The 23,031-nt window shown below is 43.1% G+C and overlaps 2 protein-coding genes and 1 long non-coding RNA gene across 7 annotated transcripts; 1 reads left to right on the forward strand and 2 right to left on the reverse strand.

The window, feature by feature from the left end:
- Positions 1 to 203: 203 nt before the first annotated feature.
- Positions 204 to 9,705, reverse strand: LOC110504802 (protein FAM53C). 3 transcript variants are annotated; one of them, XM_036969889.1, is made up of 5 exons: positions 9,053 to 9,705; positions 4,932 to 5,147; positions 4,760 to 4,820; positions 3,821 to 4,635; positions 204 to 1,704 (listed from the first exon to the last, which is right to left on the reverse strand). In XM_036969889.1, exons 2-5 carry the CDS (start codon positions 5,010 to 5,012, stop codon positions 1,468 to 1,470), a joined length of 1,194 nt encoding a protein of 397 aa, XP_036825784.1. In that variant the 5' UTR covers positions 5,013 to 5,147; positions 9,053 to 9,705; the 3' UTR covers positions 204 to 1,467. The 3 variants fall into 3 exon arrangements, with proteins under 3 accessions (XP_036825784.1, XP_021439294.1, XP_036825783.1); XM_021583619.2 differs by having other exon boundaries at positions 3,812 to 4,635; XM_036969888.1 differs by lacking the exon at positions 9,053 to 9,705 and having other exon boundaries at positions 3,812 to 4,635; positions 4,932 to 6,542.
- Positions 9,706 to 9,741: 36 nt separating this feature from the next.
- LOC110504805 lies at positions 9,742 to 15,266 on the forward strand. The gene is made up of 6 exons (XR_002470644.2): positions 9,742 to 9,893; positions 10,003 to 10,093; positions 10,188 to 10,260; positions 13,839 to 13,900; positions 14,040 to 14,117; positions 14,669 to 15,266. It is a non-coding gene; the product is annotated as an uncharacterized LOC110504805 (long non-coding RNA).
- Positions 15,267 to 17,249: 1,983 nt separating this feature from the next.
- On the reverse strand, positions 17,250 to 21,114 carry LOC110504804 (heterogeneous nuclear ribonucleoprotein A/B). 3 transcript variants are annotated; one of them, XM_021583621.2, is made up of 9 exons: positions 20,960 to 21,114; positions 20,285 to 20,556; positions 19,734 to 19,902; positions 19,426 to 19,584; positions 19,190 to 19,321; positions 18,850 to 18,940; positions 18,554 to 18,730; positions 18,375 to 18,460; positions 17,254 to 17,936 (listed from the first exon to the last, which is right to left on the reverse strand). In XM_021583621.2, exons 2-8 carry the CDS (start codon positions 20,533 to 20,535, stop codon positions 18,390 to 18,392), a joined length of 1,050 nt encoding a protein of 349 aa, XP_021439296.2. In that variant the 5' UTR covers positions 20,536 to 20,556; positions 20,960 to 21,114; the 3' UTR covers positions 17,254 to 17,936; positions 18,375 to 18,389. The 3 variants fall into 3 exon arrangements, with proteins under 3 accessions (XP_021439297.2, XP_036825786.1, XP_021439296.2); XM_021583622.2 differs by lacking the exon at positions 18,375 to 18,460 and having other exon boundaries at positions 17,250 to 17,936; XM_036969891.1 differs by lacking the exon at positions 18,375 to 18,460 and having other exon boundaries at positions 17,250 to 17,936; positions 18,526 to 18,730.
- Positions 21,115 to 23,031: the final 1,917 nt, after the last annotated feature.

The following is a 23,031-nucleotide window of genomic DNA, read 5'->3' on the forward strand; positions in this document are numbered from 1 at the left end:
ATAGTCAATGTGCCCTATGCTCTGTATGCTTCAAGAATTTACTTGAGGCTAGACTACTAGACTAAGGCACCATTCTCAGGTGGATGTTGTCAATCTTGGAATCAAACATGCTACATAAAGAAACCGGTCTTCCTAGGTGATCCTATTTGACACCTAGAAATATGCAAAAACATTGCTGATTGAAAGAAACCAAAACAAGTTGATTTTTTTGCAAAATTATTCTCTAATAAACTTTATTTGTACACAAAATGTAAATAGACATTTCCATCTGAAAGGATACAATAAAAATAATCTCTCGAAAGGCCACCAATCCTCTGGATCTCTACTGGTTCCTTCTCACACACTAATGCTGCGTTTGGACAGGCAGCCAAATTGATATTTTTTTTCTTCACTAATTGGTATTTTGACCAATCAAATCAGCTCTGAAAAAGATTGCCGTGAAAACATCTGATTGGTAAAAAAAAAAAAAAAAAAAAATATATATAAAAAAATAAAAATAAAAAAACTCAGAATTGAGCTACCCGTCTAAACAGTCATCCACTCACACAAAATGGTTTCCACAGGTGACCACTGTACATTACATTGTGCCCTAAAGGAACCAACTGCAGCGTTGAGTCAATTACTCAAATCCTATTACAGTGCAAGTGTAATCTGTTCATTAGTGGGGAACTGAATCAGAATGGACAGACTAAAGGTTCCATTTCTATGGGAGACCAAGAAGAAAACATCTGGATGTTATGAACAAAAACCATTCAAGCAGAAACACCTGCTTTGTACATGATTAAATGTACAATATTTAATTCAGCCAATTGTGGAAAACAAATGAATGCATTGTCTAAGTAGTAAGGGAAACAGAAGCAGCAAAATATACATTTGCCAGCTATGAGGAAAGCACATGGGTCCCTCCTAGATTCCCTTTACAGGTGTGTGGGTATTCCACTGGGCCAAATCAAACACTTCAGAGCGTTCGGCCTACACCCATGAAAGCCGATGTGTGAAGGCTTTTCAAGGGGCCTTTGGCAACTCAACTGGCCATCCGTTCAGGAATGTATCCTGCCAACAGGAGTGTCCATCGCAAGCAAACTGCATAATTTTTATAATTATAGTAGTGGTAGCGCGTTACTACCCGGATTATTAAAAAGCGGCTATTACAGTATGACCTTCAGAAATCATCATGTCTTAGCCATCTCCATTGTGTTTCTGGGTAGACACATTTACCCACAGAGTATGGACAGGCAGAACATCATTGTCCTGAAATGCTGAATATCGTGAGCTTGTCAAAGTTGCTCTAGCATTACACTAATGGTAAAATTGAGCCTTATTAATCTATAGTCAGCCAGTGATATGAAGGGCCCCTAATGTGGCCCCTTTGAAGGCAGCAGGGTCCCGTGGGCTCGGCCGGGGTGGGGGTGTAACGTGAATATGACGATGAATGCTGTCAATCACACACGGAGCACCAAGAAACTTTCAATTCTCCTCAATAAGGTTCAAGTCCAGTTCTGTGCAGTCTCTCTCAAACACACTCTGCTGCCCGGCCTCTTGCGCACCCATATTTATGTTCTCCTCTTCCTCACTTTCACTCAATGGTCCAATGCTGGTTCTTCCCAGGTCTGCAGGGGAGAAGGCTCCTCTGAAGTCCCCTGGAACAGGCTCTAGCCCCATGTAGACAGCCGCTCCACACACCAGGGGCTCCCCACTACGAATCTACACACAGAACAGAAATATTTAGTATCTTCAGCATTTCCTAGAAAAACAACTTGATCCACACAACTCAGCTTCAGCTGAATCTAATAGGCTAACACCCATGAAGGCAGATGTGTGCAGGCATTTCAGGAGGGCTTTCTGCAACTCAACTAGCCATACGCTCTAAATTGTGAACTTGTCAAAGTTGCTCTAGCAATACAATAATGGTAATATTGAGCCTTACTAATTAAGGAACATGCCAAAAGCTTCTAGTATGTTTGTAGTTATTCAAAACACCATGAGTTGTAATGCTTGTCCTCCAAATTATTTTGGTTTTCAAAGCAACATTTTATTGTCCAGCAGCCAAAGGCATAATCCTAGCCATATTAGTAACCTATGCTAGTTAATGCATATTTTGAGCTCCCCTTAATTCCGAATGATTATTTTCAGTACCGTCACATGAAACCTGTTTATGCATGCAATGTGCTTTTGAGAACTGTTTTCCTGCTAATTGCATTTTGAAACATTGACAGAAAGCCTACAACCATGTGCGCATTGTTGATCTTATAATACAATGGAGAAAAGTTACACCAGCCTCGTCGCCTTTTTAAAACGTGCCTTGGTTGGTCGGTTCTGAACCGTAGACTTTGTTTGATTTTGTAAAGTGGTTCCTTGCATCAATTAATGTAAAAATGGTGTTACAGAATTTTAAAGAAAAGTCCTACTTGTCCAAAGGGAATTTTTTAAAATGATTTGTTTTATTGTCAAGCCCTGGTGAGAATGTACACCTTTCAAATGAGACTGGTCTATGCAAAGTATACATAAATGTATCTGTACATGCACTGACCACGAGCCCCCCTCCCCATTCATCCTGCTCCCGAGACCCCAGTCAGAGCCAACTGAGCTCTCCCTTGGTTTTGTTACACTAGAAAAGGCAACCATTTCATGAACCACAACCCACCATCTTAAAACATGACACAAGGAGACACCACCAGCTGGCTGCAGACCCAGCAGCAGCTCTAGTCACACCCCCAGAAGGCCAAACAAACCAACCAGGAATGAGAAGAAAAAAAAAGAGAAAAATAATACACCAGTGAGAAAAAGTGATGACATCACTCCCCAGAGCAGTGGTTAAATATACATGGCTGGGGTGGTGGATGTCCATAATGGCAAGACGTTGGGCATTGACACATTAATCTCGTCCCCCAGGCTCAATTGCTACCGCATATAGAGAAAGTGGTAACACTGCAACAGAGTGGGACTTGGAAGGAGCGTGGCTTCAAATAAAGTCAGGTGAGGGAAGGACCCTGCTACAGCTGTATTAGAGATGGGACTGAAAAATGTAGAAAATCCCCAAATCAAAAGAAAATGTTCCATCACATTGACCATATTTTTGCAAAGGCCAATTGATTCAGAATTCAGGTATATAAAGTTTATATACGAAAACTACTTCTAAGATGTGTACTTTCAGATTTTTACAAACTCACTTTGTTTAAATCACGAAGTCCACTATGTAAGGGGAGGTTCTAAAGGGTCACGCTAGATGGTGGACTGAGACTTTAGCTCATGCAAATGGGTTGTTTGGTCCACGCCTGCCATAGACTTCATTCAAGTCCCTTTCTGTGGCGCTGTTGAAACCAGACGGTTCGACAGAGCCGGCTGGTGGACGAGATCAGGCATATATCAACGATTGGACACACAGGAATGCAAGGGTCAGCCCAAAAATACACACACGGCTGGTCAGGGCAATGAGGTTCCATGGCCAGGCAGCACAGTACCAACAATGCCGCACCCTGAACCCAAATCCAGACTGGTCCGGTCTGGCTGGGACAGGAATGTGAATGCAGTAGTTCTGGCTCATGAGGTGGAGGAGGGGGAGTCAGAGAACCAGTGGCCCCACTTCTCCTAGCTAATGAGCCCAAGTTCCCCACAAACTCTGGTCTGTGGGGAGAGAAGCAGGAGAGCTGAGAGATAGAGGGTTGCTTTAGGCCCCCTGCTACTCTCAAGCAAATGACAAAAGTTCCACCTCAAGGACAACTATGAGCAGTTTCTACCAAAGTTATGCATTTTGTGTTGTTTTGGATCCACTGCATTTCTGAATAGGCCTTACAACGGTTGTACATCTCACCAAGCTCACCGGAGTCATCTTGCTGAAGTCCAGGCCAGGCCTGACGTAGTAGGGCAGGGTGTCCGCATCATGGCGTCTCTTCAGGCCGGGCTTACGCATGTCACAGGGCTGAGAGTGGCAGCGTGGGAGACAGGGGGGTAGGTCGCGCCTCGAGGATGACGGGGAACTGCAGGCTGAGGAGGGAGAGGGGGCCGGGGGCTCCATCGAAGGGTAGCGTGGGACTAGCCCGGGAGCAGGAGAGGGGGAGGGCTGGGGAGGCAGAACGTGCACAGGGGACAGAGAGAAGCAGCGTTGCAGCAAGGGCCGACAGGAACCCAGCGAGGCAGGGGAGGAGGAGCAGGAGGAGGGGGCGGGGAAGAAGCCAGTGCAGCCTCCCCTGGGCAGATCATTATGGTCCCAGGGACAGCCCCAGGGGAGAGGGGAGTCAGGGGACATGGCCAGGCTAAAGAAAGTGGGGCTGGAGGAGGAGTGTAGGGAGGAGGTGAGGGAGGAGCTGGGGCCTCGGAGGGGTATGGAACCAACCAAGGAGCCAACGCCCATGCAGGCCACACCCCCTCCACTGTGGCAGCGGCGCTTGACTGGGGTCCAGATCTTGGAGGCGCCGGGGCGCCAGGGGCTGCGGCAGTGGGACAGGTCCTCAGGGACAGACAGGGAGCGACAGTGGCGTTTGGGAGGAGGCGGCGGCGGAGGAGAGCTCTGCAGGGACAGGTCTGTCACAGAGGTGCTGGGGAGAGGGAAAGGTGTTCCCAGTGGGTCCAGGGAGGATAGGACAGAGGCATCCTGCAGGTGGGTCTTGGAGGATGGGAACATAGACCAACTGCTCTCTGAAAGTGAAATAAACCAAAGATGGGAATCAAGGGAGGCCCTTCCCCCAGTTAATGATTTAACCTGATCTTTGAATGAGGCCCTTTAATTAAAAAAACCTTCCGGAATTAAATGGATCCTTACCTGGAGTCAACCCACACCCGCGCCAACACACAGTGGGGCTGGAACCCACTTCAGGCAATGACTGAAACACAGCAAAGAGGGGATTTAAAATGACTAAGGCAACCATTATGGCAAAGGTAATTCCTTATGGAAGAAGTGCTATACAACAACCTGTGTCACATGGCATGCTCACCACGTTGAGAGAGAAAGCCCTGTGGTAAGGGGGCTCCTCCAGATTCTGTTTGCGGAGTTGCTCTGTGATGAGCGTCACCATGGTGGCTCGCGGAGGAAGGGGGTGTTTGCCAGGCCGTCAGACTCCTGGCGAGGTATGTGGCGTCCCCTCCGCACCTCAACCGGCCAGACAGACCCTTCCAATCTCACTGAGAAACTATCATTATGTTCACCTCAACTGAAGAAAGGACAGCATTTAATAATGAGCAGTAAACACTTGTTCACATGACTCATTTTACCAGGAAAATCATAGCATCATATACAGAATTACTTGGAGCATGAGTCAATTTCCCCAGAAAAACAAGTCAAAGGATTTCCCAATTTATTGTCCATCTTCTAATCTCTCAGCTGTGCTTTGGGTCCTTACAGGAAAGTGTGTTTAAACCTAATATGAATCATTGTGGCATTACTTAAATCCACTTAAAAGATGTCAAATAATGAGGTTGCGAAACTCATCGGCACAGGTCACTGTAAAAACACGCAGCTATGTTTACACAGTTTTGGTGAGATGAGAAAACCCCAAGAAGGAGTTTGCGTGAACGCCTAACGAGTGTGTTCTGCAGACCTCACAGATAACAGAGCTGGGCAATATCACAGGCTAGGAAACTGACTAGCCAACCGTCTAGCTGCCTCAGAGATGGAAGTTATTCAAACAGACAAAAGTTTTTGGGGAATAGCCTACATTATAGTTCACCGTGTCCATTTCAACAATGAGTGATAAGTGTGCCACTGTAGAGTGCTATGAGGAGAATGAAATGGGGAGGGAGAATGTGGAAAAGAGGGGGAGGAAGTGTGGGAAATGGAGAGGGAGTGGGGCCAAAGGCACATTATGCCTGCACTGTGAGAGACACAAAAGGGGGAAGAGAAAGTGGACAACAGGAATAGAAGAAGCTTAAAATGACCAGAACAAAGAACAAACAATATGCAAACAAGGAGCACAGCACCAGAGTTAAACAAGGTGCCAGTTCATGGAGTTCACTGATACATTCCACACCATGCATTTTTTTTTGCACACAAATACTAGAGTCGGTCAGCTTTTAAACAGATGTAACAGTAATTGGAACTAGAGACACACCCTACGGGGACAAACTGACTCAGGTAAGGCCTATACAGTCCAACACCAAATAAGTTCAGATACAACATGCTTGACTAGTCATTCCAACCTTTGAACTGTTCTGTAAATCTAGTTCACAATGAAACCAAAACCAAAGGGCATCTATAAAACTAGCACTTGATAAACAGCTTCTGTTTTCCTATGTAGTCATCTCAATGTATACTGAACAAAATTTAAAAAACGCAACATGCAATCATCATTTCTAAGATTTTACTGAGTCCGTTCATATTAGGAAATATGTCAAATTAAATTAATAAATGATGCCCTAATCTGTGGATTTCACAACTGGGAATACAGATTGGCATCTATTGGTCAGAACAACAAAATATTAGGTGCGTGGATCAGAAAACCAGTCAGTATCGCATGTGACCACCATTTGCCTCATGCAGCACATAGATTTGATCAGGCTGTTGATTGTGGTCTGTGGAATGCGGTCCCACTCCTCTTCGATGGCTGTGCGACATTGCTGGATATTGGCAGGAACTGGAACATGCGGTCATACATGTCAATCCAGAGCATACCAAATATGCTCAACAGGTGACATGTCTGGTGAGTATGCAGGTCATGGAAGAAGATGGACATTTTCAGCTTCAGGGAATTATGTACAGATCTTTGCGACATGGGGCTGTGCATTATCATGCTGAAACATGAGGTGAAGGAGCCGGATGAATGGCACACACAGCAATGGGCCTCAAGATCATGTCTCGGTATCTCTGTGTATTCAAATAGCCATCAATAAAGTGTAATTGCGTTCTTCGTCCATAGCTTATGCCTGCCCATACCATAACCCCACCACCACGGGGCACTCTGTTCACATCAGAAAACAGCTCGCCCCCGCACAACGCCATACACAAGGCCGGTTGGACGTACTGCCAAATTCTCTAAAATGACAGAAGCTGCTTATGATAAAGAAATTAACGTTAAAATCTCTGGCAAGGAAAACTTGGAGTTACATTGTATTATATCACAAGTTGGAATTGTCTTAATAATAATTACATTGTCACGATTTGTCAACTACCGCATATAGGTATTTGTTTAACTTTGTTTCATCCAACTCTTATTGATTTTTATTGTGGCATAGCAGAAATTCATTATGATGCATAATGTATTGTCAAGCATGTATGTCCTGTTTATAATAGTATCTTATCCTGACTATATACACACATACTACATAAAGTCTAACAGACAATCTGAGAAAATATATATAAATATTAATCGGGCAAGAACTCTGGAAATTCCTGCAGTCAAAAGCAAATGTTATTGGTCACATACACATATTTAGCAGATGTTATTGTGGGTGTAGCGAAATGCTTGTGTTACTAGCGCCAACAGTGCAGTAGTATCTAACAAGCAAAGTTGCTTAGGAGCTAGAAGCAGAGCTGCCATGTCGGTCAGCGCCATCAGCATGCCAATTGCCCACTCCCTCAACTTGAGACATCCATGGCATTGTGTGGTGTAACAAAACTGCACATTTTAAAGTGGCCTTCTATTTTCCCCAGTACAAGGTAAACTTGTGTATTTATCATGTTGTTTAAATCAGCTTCTTGATATGGCACCTGTCAGGTAGATGATCATCTTGGCAAAAGGAGAAATGCCCAGGGATTTGTGCACAAAATTGGAGAAAAATTATGTCCTTTGTTCATATGAAAAAATGCAGGGCTAATTTATTTCAGCTCATGAAACCAACACTAAATGTTGCAGTTTAGATTTTGATTTCAGTGTAGATGACTACGGGCAAGGTCTCTTCCTGGTTTTGGGCACTATGGGGAGCTACTGTTGCTTTAAGTGCTTAGGGCTATGTGGCAAGAGCATTATATTGTGGGTAGCACTAAATATGGACTAGCCATCTCACAGAACTTTGACTTAGTTTGTGTGTGAACCATCACAAATAAACATTAGATTTCAAACCTACCAAGCAGTTAGAAATGCCAATGACTAAAACGTGCGTGGACATTTAATTGATATATTAAGTTCGGGTTAAATGGCACGTGTGCCACTCACTGACTAACCTTGAGTTTAGTTAACTAATATAACGTTACTGTTTCAAAATACATTATCAGGTTCTGGCAACCCAGCTAGCAGGCAACTATTTTGGGATGTTATCAAAGCAAAGAAAGTCTCAAATAAAAAAATAAGAGTGCTTGGTAAACCGACTAGCCGGAGACTTCCAGTAACGTTAGCTCAATCCTCAATATTCTGATCTAGCTAGATTGTTAACGTTGGTTACTAATGTAAATATCAGCTGGCTACTAGGCAAGCCAAACCTACAACAAATGTGATGACATTGGATTGTTGCTTGCTATAAATAGTTAGTAGCAATATGGGGAGATAACTAATTTGTTTGGAAGTTGCTTGTAAAACTAGCTAAATTGGTCATCATTAACCCAAATACATCGCTAGCAGCGAATGCTTGCTGCAAAAGGCATCTGACAATGATTAACGTCACAGGTTGCAAGCTGTGGCAAACTAACGTTAGCTAACTAGGCTGTCCGTGTTGGCTTACACATTGTTGTATCACCTTTCATATACAGTCACTGGGATCTCCACAAGCATGTCTAGCTAGCTGTCCAGGTAACAGTAGCTAAGCTAGCAAGCTAACTCTAGCTAGCATGAACAAGCAGCAGCCCGTGGAAGTGACCGTCCTTCACGGTTACTGCTAGATGTGTAACAGTTTGTCAAATGTTTACTTTAGTTAACCCTAAGCCTTTACCTAAGTTTAGCCCAAATCTCCAAACCTGTTACGATTAATTATCCTAACCTGCTACGAATAGTAAATTCTGGTCAATTCTGACATAAGGGTTTATGTCTAGATGGGATACATCTTATCATTCAGCTGTTTGCTAGCTTTTTATCTATGTTATCATGCTTACTTATTTAATTGTCAAAGTACCTGAAGCCATTTTCCTAACAATATAATAATGTTAATTATTGACAGCAAACCCAGAGCTCGATGATGAAGACGAATTTACCTGCCCACCGCGTCTCCTTAGCAACCGAAAGCAGCACCGGATAGAATATGGCATTGCACCGAATATATAGCCATGGGAAGAAACCATTAAAAAGGGGTGGTTGAAACGTCTAAACGCGTGTATTTTTATTACACTAAATATTTTGTATTACAATCCATCTATGAATTAACTCTATATCTTCTCCAAAAAATAAACTTACATCTTCAACTTGAGAAACGTTCTGCTTTTGATGATTGAATATGAAAAACTAACATCCTGCTGAAAGTACCTAGCGTATAACCACATATATATATATTTAGTATAACCCTCCGGGAGGCGAGGGCGATGTTCTGGAAAACAAGACAAAAATGTAAGATTAAAATTAAGATCAAAACATTGAGTACATGCATTTTTCAGAGATAATATGCCAGCAACATGTATTCTACCAATGCTACAGCGTGTGCCCGGGAGATCCCAGCTCTACAAAAAACATGTTTTGAACTCTGGGTAGTGTAGTTTGGAAGATTTTTGTTGTTGTTGTGATGATAAGTGCGCTATGAACCATGATAAGAATAGCATTATTCCAGTTTTTGCATGGGAAATAACTAAAATGCTAGATTCCCCTTATACCAAAAGACAGACACTTCGTTTCTTGAAAATACTCCATAAGCAATGGCTACAAACAGACTGACGCATGCGTAGTTGAAAATACACATGTCCGTAATGCCAATAGCGGAAAACACAACTCGAGTCTGTAGTTCCATTTAACTTAGTAGTATAAAGTAAGCGAAAAGCAGTGGAGAGTGGCTTCGAAAACATTCAGTAAAGAAGAGCCTCTTGCAACGCAAAATAAACTGATTGGGTATGTAACTGCATGACTTGAAGAAGATCAACCCTTGACGCGTGTAAACCAGGGCCACTGTAGTATGAATATATTGAAATGTAAATTGGGTGCATTATGTCTTTCCTAGGTAGTCTTGCAGATTCTTAGATTCAGAGGACAGTATTTGTATGAAGTGAATGGCAATTAGTATTTGGACTGTATCAGCAACGTTCAGCACGGTAAGAGACAAATCTATCGGTGACTTTCCTTTAAGGCATCTTATTGGCATATTTGATAAGTATTCTGTTGTATTCGGTGTATTTTGTGACACAGCGGCAAAGGACACGATCCAAAGCCCTTTGAACATAACAGTACAACATAATCAACACAACAGTGCCTCCTAGTGGTAAGTGGATCGTTGTTGCACATATAGTGGAGTAACTGTCATCCCAGCATCGCGCAAGCAGCCACGGTGCAGATGGAGCATCTGAAAGCCAATTCACGCTTCACGCTTCCTGCACGACATTATAGTACAGAATGCCTGCCACTCTGCCCGAAAAGCTGTGTGTCTTCTATTTTGTTAACTCAGGATAAGGCCACAACCTGAAGTCCTCCTGCAACATAACCCCAATGACATCTGCATAAGATAGAGGAACAATAATGTAATATATATTGGTTTATAAGATATAGGAAGAATAATGTAATATATATATATATATTATATATATATATATATATATATATATATATATATATATATATATATATATATACACTGCTCAAAAAAATAAAGGGAACACTTAAACAACACAATGTAACTCCAAGTCAATCACACTTCTGTGAAATCAAACTGTCCACTTAGGAAGCAACACTGATTGACAATACATTTTACATGCTGTTGTGCAAATGGAATAGACAACAGGTGGAAATTATAGGCAATTAGCAAGACACCCCCAATAAAGCAGTGGTTCTGCAGGTGGTGACCACAGACCACTTCTCAGTTCCTATGCTTCCTGGCTGATGTTTTGGTCACTTTTGAATGCTGGCGGTGCTTTCACTCTAGTGGTAGCATGAGACGGAGTCTACAACCCACACAAGTGGCTCAGGTAGTGCAGCTCATCCAGGATGACACATCAATGTGAGCTGTGGCAAGAAGGTTTGCTGTGTCTGTCAGCGTAGTGTCCAGAGCATGGAGGCGCTACCAGGAGACAGGCCAGTACATCAGGAGACATGGAGGAGGCCGTAGGAGGGCAACAACCCAGTAGCAGGACCGCTACCTCCACCTTTGTGCAAGGAGGAGCAGGAGGAGCACTGCTAGAGCCCTGCAAAATGACTTCCAGCAGGCCACAAATGTGCATGTGTCTGCTCAAACGGTCAGAAACAGACTCCATGAGGGTGGTATGAGGGCCCGACGTCCACAGGTGGGGGTTGTGCTTACAGCCCAACACCGTGCAGGACGTTTGGCATTTGCCAGAGAACACCAATATTGGCAAATTCGCCACTGGTGCCCTGTGCTCTTCACAGATGAAAGCAGGTTCACACTGAGCACGTGACAGACGTGACAGAGTCTGGAGACGCTGTGAACATTCTGCTGCCGGCAACATCCTCCAGCATGACCGGTTTGGCGGTGGGTCAGTCATGGTGTGGGGTGGCATTTCTTTGGGGGGCCGCACAGCCCTCCATGTGCTCGCCAGAGGTAGCCTGACTGCCATTAGGTACCGAGATGAGATCCTCAGACCCCTTGTGAGACCATATGCTGGTGCGGTTGGCCCTGGGTTCCTCCTAATGCAAGACAATGCTAGACCTCATGTGGCTGGAGTGTGTCAGCAGTTCCTGCAAGAGGAAGGCATTGATGCTAAGGACTGGCCCGCCCGTTCCCCAGACCTGAATCCAATTGAGCACATCTGGGACATCATGTCTCGCTCCGTCCACCAACGCCACGTTGCACCACAGACTGTCCAGGAGTTGGCGGATGCTTTAGTCCAGGTCTGGGAGGAGATCCCTCAGGAGACCATCCGACACCTCATCAGGAGCATGCCCAGGCGTTGTAGGGAGGTCATACAGGCACGTGGAGGCCACACACACTACTGAGCCTCATTGTGACTTGTTTTAAGGACAATCCATCAAAGTTAGATCAGCCTGTAGTGTGGTTCTCCACTTTAATTTTGAGTGTGACTCCAAATCTAGACCTCCATGGGTTGATAAATTTGATTTCCATTGATAATTTTTGTGTGATCTTGTTGTCAGCACATTCAACTATATAAAGAAAAAAGTATTTAATAAGAATATTTCATTCATTCAGATCTAGGATGTGTTATTTTAGTGTTCCCTTTATTTTATTGAGCAGTATATATATATATATATATATATATATATATATATATATATATATATATATATATATAGTGGCAAGAAGAAATGTGAACCCTGCATAAATTAGTGATACAATTTGATCTGATCTTCATCTTAGTCACAACAATAGACAAGCACAGTGTGCTTAAATAAACTAATAACACACTAATTATTGTATTTTTCTTGTCTATATTGAATACAGAATTTAAACATTCACAGTGTAGGTTGGAAAAAGTAGGTGAACCCCTAGGGCCTAGGCTAATGACTTCTCCAAAAGCTAATTGGAGTCAGGAGTCAGCTAACCTGGAATCCAATCAATGAGATGAGATTGGAGATAGCTGTCCTGCCCTATAAAAGAACACACACATTTGAGTTTGCTATTCACAAGAAGCATTGCCTGATGTGAATCATGCCTTGAACAAAAGAGATCGCAGAAGACCTAAGATTAAGAATTGTTGACTTGCATTAAGCTGGGAAGGGTTACAAAAGTATCTCTAAAAGCCTTGATATTCATCAGTCCACAAACTGTCTGTGACTGGAGAAAGTTCAGCACTGTTGTTACTCTGCCTAGGAGTGGCCATCCTGCAAAGATGACTGCAAGAGCACAGCGCAGAATGCTCAATGAGGTGAAGAAGAATCCTAGAGTGTCAGCTAAAGACTTACAGAAATCTCTGGAACGTGCTAACATGTGTGTTGACGAGTCTACGATACCTAAAACACTAAACAAGAATGGCGTTCATGGGAGGACACCATGGAAGAAGCCACTACTGTCCAAAAAAACACATCTGCACGTCTGAAGTTTTCAAAAGTGCACCTGGATGTTCCACAGCGCTACTGGCTAAATATTCTGTGGACAGATGAAACTACAGTTGAGTTGTTTGGAAGGAACATGCAAACCGTTGAGTGGAGTAAGAAAGGCATAGCACACCAACATCAAAACCTCATCCCAACTGTTTGGGGCTGCTTTGCTGCCTCAGGGCTGGACAGCTTGCTATCATCGACGGAAAAATGAATTCCCAAGTTTATCAAGACATTTTGCAGGAGAATGTAAAGCTATCTGTCCGCCAATTGAAGCTAAACAGAAGTTGGGTGATGCAACAGGACAATGACCCAAAATACAGAAGTAAATCAACAGAATGGCTTCAACAGAAGAAAATAAACCTTCTGGAGTGGCCCAGTCAGAGTCCTGACCTCAACCTGATATTATTATTTTTTTTAAATGATGTGGCTTGACCTCGACAGCGGTTCACACCAAACATCCTAAGAATATTGCTGAACTGAAACAGTTTTGTAAAGATGAATGGTCCAAAATTCCTCCTGACCGTTGTGCAGGTCTAATCCGCATCTACAGACATTTGGTTGAGGTTATTGCTACCAAAGGAGGGTCAACCAATTATTAAATCCAAGGGTTCACATACTTTTTCCACCCTACACTGTGAATGTTTACACAGTGTGTTCAAGACATGACAACGTATAATTGTTTGTGTTATTAGTTTAAGCAGACTGTTTGTCTATTGTTGTGACTTAGATGAAGATCAGATCAAATTTGAGGACCAATTTATGCAGACATCCAGGTAATTCCAAAGGGTTCACACACTTTTTCTTGCCTGTGTGTGTATATGTCTCCAACAGTTCAGAGGCCAATGATCTAGCATTACACTTGGAACCCAACATGAAGACATTGTGTTTGACCAGTAAGGTTTCTCAAATATCACACTTTCAACACATACTGTTCTGCTACCTTTTCAAATGCATGTCTCAATAGATTCCCTCTTTTTCCCTATCCTCTATATCATGGGCACCTGAATTCACTTATCGATATGTCCATACAAGTTCTGGAAACTGACAGAACAGAAAGAGTGGCTTTACATGGTGTGCAAGAGGATACGTGCTGCATGCGTCTATTCTTTGGTGAGTGTGCTATAAAAAGCAGATACTGGCATTACACTCCACTTCATTCTTACAGGCCCCTGTAGCAGACACCTGTAGAGGTGTGTAGAGACTACCAACCCAGCCCAGACATATGCAGATACTGTGGAGGACGTGATAGACCAGGTGCACCAACAAGGTCGCAAGCTACAGCAAATACAGTAGTGCGTGGACGAGGAGAACAGAAGTCTACATTTGGACACAGAGCAGTGTGTAATGCTGATAGTGTAGTAACAGTGTAACAATGCTTATTAGTTGTGGTCTAAATCTATGAGTATACTCTCTCAATATGGACATGAACCACAGGTTCCACCGTTTTTCATTAAGCCGTTGCCCAGTCATCTTCTTGCCCAACCTATACTCAACCAAAGTACCAGAGTAGGTACTGCCTCGGAGCATACGATATCAGTGTACTATTATACTGTACCATTCTCTCATCAGCGAAGACTAGGTCCAACAGCCAAATCCTCACGAGTTAGGATCAAGGTCATTGTGCATAATAAAAGCTTTGCTCTGTTGGTATCTCTCTACAGATACGTGTGCTCTGCAAGGGGAGTGTTTGTGGCAGACGAGGTGAAGACAGGTTTTGGGCGTGTGGGGAGTCACTTTTGGGCGTTCCAGCTTCAGGGTGATGACTTCTGCCCTGACATAATGACCAAGGTGATGGGTAACGGGCATCCCCTGGCATGTATGGTAACCATAGTGGAGATAGCTGGGGCCTTCACAGCCAACAAAGTAGAGTACTTTCACACAGTGAGAGACTAGTAGTTGCTGTTACTACCCATTTAAAAAATGTTACCTTAATTTAACTTGGCAAGTCAGTTAAGAACAAATTCTTATTTACAATGATGACCTACCCTGGCCAAACCCTAACGACCCTGGGCCAATTGTGCGCCGCCCTATTGAACTCCCAATCACAGCCGGTTGTGATACACACTGGAATCTAACCAGGGTCTGTAGTGACGCCTCTAGCACTGAGATGCAGTGTCTTAGACCACTGCACCACTCGGGAGCCTTTATATATATATTCTTAGAAAATAAGGTGTAGTGCACAAAAGTTAATGTTGTACATTTGTTTACTGCACTGCATCTGTGTACACAACCAATAAACCCTGATATGTGCAACTCAAATTAGGAGTCTCATCCCTAATCATGTGAAAGCAGTTTGGCAGAAACCCAGCGTCAGTGGCCGTGATTGAGGACCTGAGTGGGAACTCCTCACAAGTTGGAGGACACCTATTGGACCTGCTGACGCAGCTACAGACCTAACATCCAATCATTGGAGACATCCGGCAGGAGAACTATGGCTGGAATTGTGTTTAGGTAATGACTGTGTTCCTTGGCCCAGGCACTGCTGACGCATGCCAGATCTTACAACACCTGGATAGGTATTTTACATATCAGCCAACCACATTATAGCAATCTGGCGTTAAAAGGCAGTCGAAGACTTCGCACGCAACCATTGGTTGATGCATGCAACGTCTGAGCAGGGGAACGCACCCATGGTCTCTATAGTAACCATTGACTACCTACATAAGACCATGCAGCCAACCTTGCATTCTGAGATACTGGCCGAATAGTGGTTTTGTGGGCATGGAGATGGTCAGAGCTAATGGGCCGATTGTGGGCTTAAGCTTTTTCAAATAAATCTTAACATTACCTTTACATTTTTAAAAAGTGCAAGCAGAAATATCCTTTCCTGTTCAACTGAAAGAGCATATCTGGGTCAGCACAAAAAGCCCCTGGGAGAACAGTCAAGTTTAAGCCTCCCATGTGCTTCAGTGTGGAGGACGCAGAGCTGGTGGCATACAGGATACACCCCATTCTCATGGGCGATTGGAACACAAACCCTGCAGCCTTGAATGAAGCATAGTACAGGACACTCACATCAGTTTATTACTCACAGGTGATCGGAATGCCCCACAGCTAATCTTAGTCCCCCTAACCTACTGCAGTGTCCTCAGAATTGAAGGAAACTGATACCTTTATCTGCCAACACAATAGATGGGAATAGGGGTTGGACCAGGCCAATGACACTTATGCAACACCAGCAAAGCAGGTACAGCAGAACCTGTTGACAAATGTATCCCCCAGACATCAAAAACTGGACAATGGAGACGGCTAAGGTTTGTACAACCCTGTAGAAATATTTAATTGCATCAGACAGTAAGATTTGGTCACAGTCAGGTAGCGGTGTGGATAGTGTCAAGTACTCTAGTAGATGAACTGTTAAAGTGCATTTCAGACATTTGGATTTCATAAAGGTCCTTGCTATTCAGCATCTGTGGGACATCCCATGGATCCCAGATAACCATTTCATAAAGCAGAGCACCAGACCTGGAGCCATCTTGGAGGAAGACAGACTGCAGACATAAAAGCCCATCTCATGGATCCATACCACAATTAAGGCTACAAAGGTAAATGATTTCACCTCTAGAGCTAACAAGTGGAATTACTGCACGCTTTTGGTTCTGCACGAAGGACAGAAACAGAGCAATGCATTTCTCTACTAAAACACCATGCACTTTTGCTATGAAATGAAAACATTTAAAATACCTTGTGATGCTCACATTTATACTTCTGTGAAAATAGACTCTGCCCCCACCACATGGTAACTACAGAAAAACGAAGTACTAAGAACTCAATGAAGTACTACTGATACAGTAGGAAAGAGATCATGGACATCAACTTGGAATGGACACTGGCCCAGGCAGACTGAAGAGAAGACACTTCCAGCAGATCTTGATAATTGCAACATTGCATGGCAACAGTGACTTTATACACAAGTATCAAAGGACTATTAATGACAAGCATAAGTGGGGTAGGAGTGCACTTACCAGAGGACTACTGTTATCACCTTATCCACCTAGAACCATAGCAAATACTGTAGTTACACTTCAGATCCATAGCGGGGTAAGATCCACTAGCTCCGAAAGTTAATCGACATGTACGTAGAACGGCTTTCACCCCATTGACCGATTCCCTCTGCCAGCGAAGTATCTGCCACCGCATCCCAAAGAGGCATCCGTACAGAGCGATTTTAACCTTAACCAAGAAGCCATTTAACAGTACAAATCAGTTAACATTAGGTTTATGAATAACAACAAAAGGATCCACGTGTAATATAAACCAAAAGTTTATTTCTACCAATTTGCCCAAGACACTAGAGGAATGAGTTTCCAGTGAGAGAGGGAAGGCCCTCTTACATTAACAGGCTTGACTCGGTTGGATTGTATTGTTTGTAACACTAGTAGCCACTTTAAAAATGCAGACAATATGGGAGGGGGGAAAGACTCCTTAAAAGCCAAAAAAAACAAATGCTGGTTGTCATCGTCTACTAGCCAACTGCAAACATTCACTAGACAAGCTTACAATGAAACCTTAGATTAGTTTAATCCCGTCGCCTCACCCCACATCTGAAGCCATGCAACTCGCATCAAACACTCAGCATGAGAAAAAAAAAAAACTAATCTAGAAACACCAACAAAAGTTTATTTGAAAAGCTTACGAAAGCTCTGCTCCTGTTTGTTGGTAAGTCCAGCAGACATGTAAAATACCACCATACAATACATTATTCAAAAAGGTACCAAAAAGTACAGTAAAAATAACACTTCCATCTCTGGAAATGGACACAAAACAATATCAAATAAAAAGTGGAAGTGGCATTTGCTTCCCCAGTTCCTCACTTGATCTGTACATATGCGGCATGAGGCCAAATTTCTGCCAACTCCAAAGGAAAAGCCAGAGCCCATGTTCGCTGTGGCCGGACCATGGGTTTCTTTTTTCTTATTTACTTTAGACCTTAAGAGAGAAACATGGTGCTTACAGTTACTGAGCATATCCAAATGGCATTTAGTATTACACACATGGACACCATGATGTTTATGAACTAGTATTTTTCTTTACATCACAATCACATTGCTCCAGAGGGGGAGCACATCAAAGGGGACATGACACCTAGCTGCCATACCCAGCACCCCATCAGAAAGGCCCTAATGCTTATGCTGGGGCAACCACCACCTCAACCCTTATTGATCAAGTAGTGTTTGTAGGGATGCATCTTAAAATGGTTGGCACATGGAATGAGTCCATTATTAAGGATTTCCAGACCCTCACCACCCCCCCTCATTAACAAACGTTTGAATGGGATCAGACTAGATGGGAGAAATTTTGGAGTCAAAGGCACAAATGGTTACAGTTAGATTGTCATATCACCATAGATGATGCAAAAATGCATACCTGCACTACATGTGATCAGTATGGCTTGTAGCTACTCTGGTGGCCTCCACGTCTTGGAGTTTTCCCATAGCCTGCATTGCCCTGGTCTGGAGGACAAGAAAGAAAAAGACTGAGTGTCTTCCGTACGACAAGGACCAACAAAGTTTCTCACATTTGTGTTTCGGGTGGTTATCGCTTACTGTAGTCGTAGCCACCCCCATAGCCGTATCCAGCGGAGTAGTCGTAGTTGCCATAGCCTCCGTATCCACCATAGCCTTGCTGTCCACCGTAGCCATAGCCCTGGTTACCATAGCCTTGGTTCCAGTAGTTGTTGTATCCACCACCACCACCACCTTGGTTCCAGTTCTGGCCCTGACCTGAGAAGAACAAATCAATACAGCGACTAGATGCAGTCATATAACCCAAACCTCTTAGGACTGTGAAGTACAGTTTGCCCAGGTTAAATCAGCACCAGATGTTTGGTGTTAATACTCACCTCCACGACCCCTGCCCCGTCCCCCACCACCACGGCCACCATACTGCTGCTGCTGGTACACCTCTTTGGGCTGGGCTATTTTAATCTCACACTGGAACAGATCGTAACATGAAAACTTAAGTCAGCCACAGAAGGAAAAAAAACTTTGCAACACTCACTACATGGATTTTCAATGTGAGGGTTACATGTTCCCTGAGGAAACCACTAGAATAATAACATTTACATGAATCAAAGGCTCCATTTGAAAGTGGGTGGGCAACATTGTACGTCCTTAATCACGTGTACAAAAAGGGACAGTGCACACGGCCTTGCAGTGCATTTGACTGAGATCCATTCTCACCTTGCTTCCACTGACGTTATGGAATTTCTTTTCTAGCACTTTTTTGACAGGAGTTTCATCCTTATACGTGATGAACACAAAGCCCCTTCTCTTTTCTGTTTTTGGATCCTGTGGAAGCTCAATCGTCTCAATCTGCATGTGAAGGGAAGATGAAACAATTACTGTTAACACAGCACCAAAACCACCAAGCCAGTACTACCACACAACCAAAATCAACAGAAATGTGGATACTATACCTCTCCAAAAGTTCCAAAGTACTCCTGGATAACTTCCTTTTCTGTATCTGGGTTGAGGCCACCTACAAAGATTTTTTTTACAGGCTCCTTCTTCATGGCCATGGCCTTCTTGGGGTCAATCTGTCGCCCATCTAGTCTGTGTTCCTTCTGCTCGAGAACCTTGAAAAGAGGAAGAATAACTAGGAGAATGAAGGGCAAATAGTTGCATAACTACAGGGATGTTGCAGTGCTGTAAAACTTCACATGGAAACACATTGGCATGAAATATGCAGCCCATAAATACAAGTGACAGAAATGTAATTTCTTACCTTGTCTACACCGGCTGCCTCTTTGAAGAGAATAAAGCCGAAGCCTCTTGACCTGCCTGTCTGCTGGTCCATCTTTATGGTGCAGTCTGTCACCTCACCGAATTTAGAGAAATAATCTTTAAGATCTTTCTTACTTGTGTCCCAGCTAAGTCCGCCAACAAACATTTTCCTAGCAAAGAAGAAATGAACACATTAAATATGGCGATTGATTAACACAAGTGTTCTAAGCGTTACGGAACATTATTTCTGCTGTAGGAAGGCTGGGCCTACTACAGCATGTCCAAAACCATGCACGCCCAACAATTTTAATCAGAAAAAAAACCATTGTGCTATAATTAACAGATGGTGTATATTTTCACTGTACGCGATTGTTTAAACGGGCGAGTGTTATTTTTACGCTGATTTCGCCCATCCCATAGAGACTAAAGGCCCATCCCCCCTTAGCACTGCACATGGCGCCAACAAAGCCAGACGTAACAAAGGAGCGATGCAAGCCATTAAGTGCTCTGTCGAGATCGAAAACAATATTTCGAATACATTTCTACACTCACCCCGCGTCCTCCTCGCCTTTGCTGGCGTTGATCTGTCCGCCTTCCCCCTCCGAGGCACCATTTTGTGAATCTTCTCCCTCCCCTTTGCCTTCTCCCTCTAATGCAGTTTTATCTTCTACGCAGGCTTCGGTCTCTGCCTCGCCTTCATTCGGGGCTTCGGTCTCATCAGCGGGCTCGGCTCCGTTAAAATCCTCCTCGCCTTCATGGCCGTTCTCGGATGTTTCCATAAACTGTTGCTCGGTGTCTGACATGTTGTACTAGGATCCCTTGTCCTGCAAAGTGAAGCAATGTTTTGTTATAAAATGACCTGTTATTATGTAACCCACTCGCTGTACATGCTTCGCCATTATGCTATGCATACAGTCCCTCCATTTTGGCTGGCAAGATTGTCTCCCATACATTTACAGAAAGCCATGTTGCCAGAATGCAAGCGACGTACGGAAATCGACTCGTCGAATGCGGTTGCAACAAAGTGACAATTCTTACACCCTCTGAAAATAAAGAGCAGCAAATACTGTTTATTAAAAAAAAAAAAATGTATCGCACAGATAAACCGCAAGCATGAACCATAGTATGACACCGTTACGTAATGCTAAGGCTGCACGACCTAAGGCTTTACTACTTAAATAGTACAACTACATTTACATAAAAAACGAAAACATTTACGATACTTACACAAATAAAATAAATTGAAAATAATCTCTCCAAATCGCCTAGTGACAAGACAACCAGCAAACGCTCTCCAAGATGGATTCTTCCATACGACGTCAAACCGTCGTTGGTTTTATAGTACCGGTTAAAAAAAACGACCTTTCATGTAGGGTGCCTCTGATTTGATCCCCAAAGCTGCCAATCATGGCCACGGCCAATTATATACCTCAGTTCATTTTCACTTTAAGTGTACACGCCCACTACACATTAGAACTTTCAGTACCTTTTCCGCTGGGTACATTATTTTTTAATGTATTTTTATTTAACCTTTAACTATTCTTGAAGGAACAAGCCTTCAAACTATACTGAACAAAAATATAAACGGAACAATTTCTACTTTTTTTCTGAGTTACAGTTCATATACGGAAATAAGGGAATTAAAATAAATTAATTTGGCCCTGATCTATGGGTTTCACATGATTGGGCAGGGGTGCAGCCATGAGTGGGCCTTGGAGGGCAGAGGCCCACCCACTGAAGTGCGAGGCCCAGACAATCAGAATGATCCCCCCCATAAAACAGCTTTATTACAGACAGAATAATCAGCACCCCCCCCCCCCCCCCCCCCCCCCTCAGACGATCCCTCATGTGAAGAAGCTGAATGTGGAGGACCTGAGCTGGCGTGGTTAAACATGTTCTGCGGTTGTGAGGCCTGTTGGACATACTGCCAAATTCTCTAAAACGACACTGGAGGCAGCTTATGTTAGAGAAATCAATATTACATTCTCAGAGAACAGTTCTGGTTGACATTGCTGCAGTCAGCATCTCAAGTCCACGCTCTCTCAAAACTTGAGACAGCTGTGGCATTGTGTTGTGTGACAAAACTGCACATTTTAAAGTGCCCTTTTATTGTCCCCAGTACAAGGTGCACCTGTGTAATGATCATGCTGTTTAATCATCTTCTTGATATATCATACCTGTCAGTTGGATGGATTATCTTGGCAAAGGAGAAATGCTCACTAATAGGGATGTAAACAAATTTCATTTTGTGCATATGGAAAATGTCTGGGATTCTTTTTCTTCAGTGCATGAAACATGGGACCAACACTTTACATGTTGCATATATATTTTTCAAATTGTCAGCATTTGGAAAAGGCCACATGTTGCTTCTTAAATTCCATAACTGGAAGAGCCTTTTTCTACATTTGAGTTTGACAATGTGATACATAATATAAAGAAAAGTTATTAAGCAATAAGGCCAGAGGGGGTGTGGTATATGGCCAATATACCATGGCTAAGTGCTGTTCTTAAGCACGACACAACACGGAGTGCCTATATACAGACATTAGCCGTGGTATATTGCCCATATATAAATTCCAGAGGTGCCTTATTACTGTTATAAACTGATTATCAATGTAATTAGAGCAGTAAAAATAAAGTTTTGTCATACCCGTGATATATACGGTCTATTGTAAACTGGTTGCTTCGAGATCCTGATTGCTGATTGGCTGACAGCTGTGGTATATATCAAACCGTATACCACAGGTATGACAAAATATTTATTTATACTGCTTTAATTACGTTGGTAACCAGATTAAAATAGCAATAAGGCACCTCGGAGGTTTGTGGTATATGGCCAATATACCACGGCTAAGGCCTGTATCCAGAACAGCCCTTAGGAGTGGTATATTGGCCATATACCACACCCCCTCAAGCCTTATTGATTAAATATAACACGTCTGTCAGCCAATCAGCATTCAGGGATCGAACCACCCAGTTTATTATAGTAATATAAACCAATCTCTATGTTATGATAGTATTATATGAACAGTTTACAGACTGTGCAATGCAATCAGTGAAAGCAATTACAACAGGTAACTGCCAAAATAACAAAAATACTTGAGCTGGTGCTTTCACAGAGGTGTGGTTCCTGAGTTAATTAAGCAATTAACATCACATCATGCTTATGGTCATGTAATAAAATGTTGGGCAAGCCATTATTTTTCCAACCATGGGCATGCTCCCATCCACAGGGAACAAGTGGTCACTGAATGGTTTGATGTGCATAAAAACAATGTAAACCATATGCCATGGCAGTC

Source organism: Oncorhynchus mykiss, chromosome 31 (genome assembly GCF_013265735.2).
Source record: "Oncorhynchus mykiss isolate Arlee chromosome 31, USDA_OmykA_1.1, whole genome shotgun sequence".
NCBI classification, from domain to species: domain Eukaryota; kingdom Metazoa; phylum Chordata; class Actinopteri; order Salmoniformes; family Salmonidae; genus Oncorhynchus; species Oncorhynchus mykiss.